The sequence below is a fragment of the Centruroides sculpturatus genome, unplaced genomic scaffold (assembly GCF_000671375.1).
Source record: "Centruroides sculpturatus isolate CEXI.00-Female unplaced genomic scaffold, Cexi_2.0 scaffold9, whole genome shotgun sequence".
NCBI lineage: Eukaryota > Metazoa > Arthropoda > Arachnida > Scorpiones > Buthidae > Centruroides > Centruroides sculpturatus.
This window is the reverse complement of record NW_019384576.1, coordinates 1,687,070-1,693,519: the sequence shown is the minus strand read 5'-3', so window position 1 is coordinate 1,693,519 and position 6,450 is coordinate 1,687,070. Positions and strand designations below refer to the sequence as shown.

Genomic DNA, 6,450 nt, shown 5'->3' with positions numbered 1-6,450 from the left:
AAAAAAAAAAAGTCAAACAACCAATTGTCATGTCTGGTTTAATAGTTTGTAAAATACTTAAAGAATGATTATCGATAACATCACTACTAAATCGACAAATCTAGTTTCATTGACAAAAATCAGAAAAGTTGCTTAATTCCTTTATCTTAACAGAAACAATTCATAAACAAAAAAACTTAAGCAAAAGATTTCTGTTATAATGCTTTTATTAGTAATTGAAAACTGATCAAGATATAATCATTATGTTAATTGCTTTTGATAAAAAAATTTTCAAGACAAATAAATTTAGTTACGAAATTTAAGAAAAATTCTTAAAATTAGATAATACATAAGTGTCTTCTAACTTTTGTGTCTTTGTTAATTTTTTATCACAAGTATTTATTATTTTTTTATTGTGCCGTTGCCAGAGGAATGTTTAACATTTTACATATTGAGGCAGACAAATAGCCTCAAAGGAAAGGTTGACTCCACTATGGAACTGTTAATTTCCTCATGTGTGCAAAGAGACAAAAGTTAAGAAGGCACTTTTACGTATTGTCTAATTTTAACAATTTCTTTAAAATTTTGTAACTAAACGTTCATGAGAACCTTACTTTATTTAAGGACATAATCAAGAAAGAAGAGCACAGAAAAACTACAAATTTATGAAAAACGATTGTTGTCTTCTAGATATAATCAATTTAATAATAAACACATTTTTGTATTATATTTATAATCAAATTTAACATGATTTACAGTTTTCTGTATTTAGAAAAAATTGTATTTATTAATTAGTCATTATTTTCATAAAAATTATAATTGATAAAATTTTGTTTATAATCTCTCTCAAATGCATGACACTTTAAACAAGCTAATTTCTAAACTTTTTTCATTAATAAAAATGGAAAAAGTTTTGTTCTTTTGAGAGTCAAATATGTATATTAATTATGTATTCATTTTAAGAGGGCAGTTATGAATCTTTCATTTATATATGATGAGATATGTTATATTGCAAAGAATAATGTAAAAAGATCAGTTATATTGATGTATAAGATCAGACTATTGTTCAAACAATATATCATAATAAAATTGTTAAATGTTTAATTTTTTACAATACAAATAATACAAATACATTTATTTCAACTTCTTAATTTTGTTAGAAAATCAACTATAAAAAGAATTTTTCTGTTTGATTTATTTATCAGGAAATGGTAAATTTAATGGTAATAGGAGAAGCAGTTTCCAATGTGTTTGACAATAATTTAGAACTGAATACCGGAGGCACGGAAAAAACAATACTTCACGGCATCCATTCAGTTTCGGATATAGGTTTATTATCTTTATTTGAACACTACAATTCTTGTGAGGTATGTTTTTTTAATTAAAATATATTTTATCATCAGAAATTACAATATCTAAATTTTATTTTAAGGTTGGAAAAAATCTGAAGAATCCAAATTTTCCAGTTTGGATTGTTTTAAGTGAAAGTCATTTTTCTGTCTTATTTGCTACTTCATTAGAAGAAACTAAAAGTGGAAGACTATTCCACTTATTTTATTACGATGGACTACTTAATCAAAATGAGGAAATCCGTCTCACCGTTGGTGAGTTTTGACGAGTATTCAAAGTCATTGGAATTCTAAAAAGCTAATATGCTATGCTAACAAATTTTGTTTTCAGATCCTATGTTTAATTACGTTAGTAATGAAGATGATTTAGTATCTCCTATTGACCATTGCATTCGTACAAAGTGAGTGTTTAGATTTTATTGTTATTTCAAGTACAGTAATACCGCAACTTACACTATCCTGGAGTTATGCGATTTTCAAATCTCATCAATTTGTCTTTTGTTTGAGCGCCACGCAACTCTTGATTACTCACTCCCCCCACTGTTGTTCAGCTTGCATGTTCGGACGTGTTGCACGGAATTGACGCATAGCTACAATTTATTTTGTGTTATTTATTTCTGTGTTTGTTATATCTACGGAGACTTGAGAGACTCTACTATGCCATCCAAACGAAGTAGAACTGATCCTTCTGCATCAAACAAGAAAAGAAAAAGTTTTTCTTTGGAATGTAAAGTTAACATTATTAAAGACTTCGATACAAAAATGAAAATTTGTGAATTGGCAAAGGAGTTTGATCTACTGGAATCGACGGTCAGAACAATTATAAAAAGCAAAGAAAAAATTTTCAAAGCTGTGAAAAATGCTCAATCTTTAAATTCAAGCATCATTCGTAAACATTGCAGTATTATCGCTGAGATGGAAACAATGTTAAAATTATGGTGCGATAATCAAAAGTAAATATGAAAAATTGTCCTGTTGATCAGAACACTGTGTGCTCTCAAGCTAAGCTAGTTTTTGGGAGATTGAAAGAGGGTGCTGGAGAGGTGGCTAAAGATGAAGAGTTTAAAACTAGTAACAGTTGGTTCAGCTGATTCAAAAGTCACTGTGATTGGCATAGCATTGCAGAAAGTGGAGAGGCTGTGTCTTACTATCCAGAGAAATTTAAAGCTATGTTGCTTGTGATTTGAAAGTCAAATCGTAAAGCTTGGGTGACAGGTCATCCCCCTGTAACTTTAACTAATTTTGACCCATGTGTGAAAGTTATATTTTTACCACCAAATACAACCAGCTTGCTTCAACTGATGGATCAGGGAGTGATCAAAAACATTCAAAGCTTATTACACGAGACGATCATTTTCACATCTGCATGAAGCTATGAGACAAAACAATGAGCTTTCTGTTAAAGACTTTTGGAAACAATTCAATATTTTAGATGCAGTGAGAATCATTGGACAATCTTGGAATGAAGTTTCACAAAAAACTTTAAATTGCGTCTGGAAAAAACTGTCCTTTTTTTCACCACTGAAACTCAGGAGGAATCAGTACCAGAGCCTGATAAAATTGGTAATGTGATTGCCTGGCAATATTGACAACTTCTTCAAATAAATTTAGAAGTGGATAGTGATGACATTCACGAACTGCTTATGATTTCAAATCACAAGCAGTTCTTGAATGTCATCACTATCCACATTCCCACAATCAGGAGCTGACAATTGGTGAGCAAGAGTCTTGACAAGTTCTTCAATGTCAAGACATTGAAGAACTTGATTCTTTAGACCAGTTCAATCAGAAGATCGAATGATGGTTGGAAACTTGACAGAAGACACCAGTTCAATTGAAAAGGGGTTACAAATTTTAGAAAATATAGACTCCAATGAAGAGTGCATTTCTTCTACAAAACAAGAAATAAAAAAAATTATTAGCATGCTACGAGGAAATTTTGTGGGAGGAAAAAAATCTTTGAGCCGTCAAACAAATTTGTTAGATTTTAATAATATAATTTGTTATACATATGTATTATCTAAGATTTTATTAAACATTTTTTTTCTAAATTATTGTTTTCTTTAGTTTCCAGCTCCAATTAAAGACAATTTGTATGTATTTATATGCATAATTATACCCTGACTTACACAGTTATCGCTTGGTCCCACCTATCACGTAAGTTTGGGGTATTACTGTATTGTTGTAATAAATTGATACTCTTATTCTTCAATAAATTGTCTTTTGTTAACAAATTATATGGAATTATCATTACTATAATTTCATTTATTTTCACATAAAATTTTGAGAAGTAATAATCATTCTAACAAAGTTTTAATTTTTTTTGCAGATGGAATGGAGCAAAAATATCATGGAACATAGATCCTTTGCTATAATAAAGTCCATAAATACTCTTTTAGAACACCAAAATTTCTGTATCAAAGACTTACTATCTCTTAGTATGTACTGTACTTAGCACAAAATGTAATTATTTTTGCAATGAATTGAACTTTTAGATATTTAAATGTTTATTTTGTCTATAAAAAGAAAAACTGTTTAAAAAGATTTACAATTACTTTTTATAGATAGAAACACATTGGACTGTGACTGATTTATATTTTTAATGATCACGTTTTTCATTTAATAGTATTAAATAAATGTTATTGCAAATAACAGCTTCTCTTGATTTTTTTTATTAATGTTTCTGTAAAAGTACTGAAGTACTTTAACACTGAAATTCCCCAAAAAATAATCAGACTTATTTACAGTCACTTTTGATATCCAATTCTTAATGGTACAAACAAATGGAGAATCCAATCTTTTACCAAGTTTCTGAAATTTCAAAATTAACAGCTCCAGGAAGGAAACTTCAGAAAGTTTAAGCATAGATGAAGTATACTCTTTTTCCTCTTTCAATTCCAAACCTAGTAAAAAATTATAGTGTAGTGAAGAGAAAAGAGGACAAAAGAACTAGACGAAAAAATCAACTGGCTCTGAATATGACTTACTCTTTCAAGCGCATACTCTCCATGTTAAAAAAAAATATGACCTGAAAATATATTGGCCTTTCAAGGAAAAATTCAAGAGCTAGCTCAGGAATTTGTTTATTTTTCCAACTATTTTGGTATTCAGCCACTGTATTCAATATGTTCCATATTATCATAGTTTTTATCAGCATCAACAGTAAACAGTATGTCAACAGGAAATGACCCATACAACATGGACAATTTTAATTGGATATTACACAGATAATAAATTTTTAAAATAAGTGAGAATATGTAATATAATTCTATAACAAAATGAATATTATGAGCATTTTTTTGTTTCAAATTCTGTCATTTCATTTGCTATTTATAATTTTATGGAAAATTTTTATAATGAAAAATATTCTCACCTCAAACAAATTGGCAATCACTTTTGAGAAGGATCTGTTAGTAATACCAGTTGCAGCAATTCTTCCATTCCATATTGCTCTATCTATTTTTATGATGTAACTGAATGAATCTAGCTCCATTTTCAACTGCTGAAATGATACTCAAAATTCCTTATTTTCATGATTAATTCATGTATTCCTATTCTCTTATTGGTTTAAAAATTTTAGCAAATATTGTCCAGCAAAACAGCTCATCTTCATAGTAAAAGATGCCATCATCAAAAGAAAAGTTTTTGGTAAACTAGTACTAGTTTCCAGCTTTTTGTTTGCACTTGCACTGTGAATACATAAGCATCAAGAACAAATATTGGCCAGCTCAAGTAATAAGCACTCCTCTGGAAAACAACATTCTATATTCATATCCTGTGGACAGCCTTCTAAAACTACCAGTTCACTAGTAATTCTTATAAGTTTTAAAAAAGTGTTGTATACTGGCACAATGAAGTGACTTTTCTTCAACACTAGGCAAGTTTCAATCTTTATTCAGTTAGAACGCTTTGCTATACATCTACGTTTCGGGCATTTGCCCCTCCTCAGCCAACTAAATATATATAAAATATTATATGGATACAACCGAACACAAATAAAAAACTAAAAAACGTACAAAAAATTTTTTGTGAAACATACCTCACTTCGATACAAACACCAAATATACAGTAGAACACCAGACGACCCATAGGTTTACATAACGTTTCCACCATAAATTCCGTTTTATTTTTACAATAACATAATTTGTTATCTTAATTTTTACTACATGGACAAAATAATTGATAAACTTTACAGATTTAAAATCTAAAAATTACAAATTTCAACTATTACCTAAAGTCGTACCATTCTTATCCGTTCTTTCAAGCGTATCTCATAAGCCTTTTCTGTCACACCGTCAACTAGTTAGACGATTTGCATATATTACGATGTGCCGTGATTTGATGAGCTAACAGGTCAATCAATAAACATTTGTAAGCTTGGAGGAAAATATAAAAACTATTTTTTGATATTGTAAAGCACCATTATCTTTTAGATTTTACCCTGCGTATTTTCCGAACCTTCGTCCGTTTATCCAATTTACATATGACATCAGTACAGCACTTTTTTTGTATTAAAAAATTTTCTTGAATATTATTTAATTGAAATTAATTAATTATTTTTGTACCATTCTATTAATCTAATACATGTTAATCTAATACATTTTAAAAAAGTATTAGAAATTCCATTATTTTACAGAAGAAAACTTTAATAAACTTTAAAAGAAATTCATTCTGGGATCTGTTTTTATCAATTTACTCTATAAAATAATGATTTAAATGTAAATGTAAATTAATCATTTTCAAAAGTTATCCAGTTTCAGTTTCAAGCATAAAAAAACAGAACAAGCTAGAATAACAACAAGTTTGAACTTGATTATAGTTTTTCATTCAACAAAAAATATTTAATTAATGTATGATTGTTCCTCAAGCATTTTTGATTGTTTAATACAGGAATTTCCCAATTTGTTTTGCTTGTAGACCCTTTTCTAAAAATTTGCCAAACTCTTGATATAAATGTCCTATTTTGTAATTTATTCATATTTTTTATGAAATTAATTTCTATTTGATTACTTACATATTTTTTTTAGACCTACTAAACAAAATTAAAAATTGTGTGTTTTATTTTTATTTTACTAAAATTTAATAATAATTTTATGTTTTTAAATAAATTACAGTAAAACTT

At 28.3% G+C, this 6,450-nt stretch overlaps 1 protein-coding gene across 1 annotated transcript in view; it reads left to right on the top strand.

The window, feature by feature from the left end:
• The window catches only part of LOC111624365 (probable ubiquitin carboxyl-terminal hydrolase MINDY-4), a 31,957-nt gene extending 27,811 nt beyond the window's left edge, over positions 1-4,146 (top strand). Inside the window, exons 11-14 of the mRNA XM_023367192.1 lie at positions 1,179-1,346; positions 1,412-1,583; positions 1,660-1,729; positions 3,658-4,146. Coding sequence (XP_023222960.1) covers positions 1,179-1,346; positions 1,412-1,583; positions 1,660-1,729; positions 3,658-3,703 — 456 coding nt within the window. The 3' untranslated portion in view covers positions 3,704-4,146. The remainder of the gene's footprint in view (positions 1-1,178; positions 1,347-1,411; positions 1,584-1,659; positions 1,730-3,657) is intronic.
• The last annotated feature ends 2,304 nt before the right edge of the window (positions 4,147-6,450 follow it).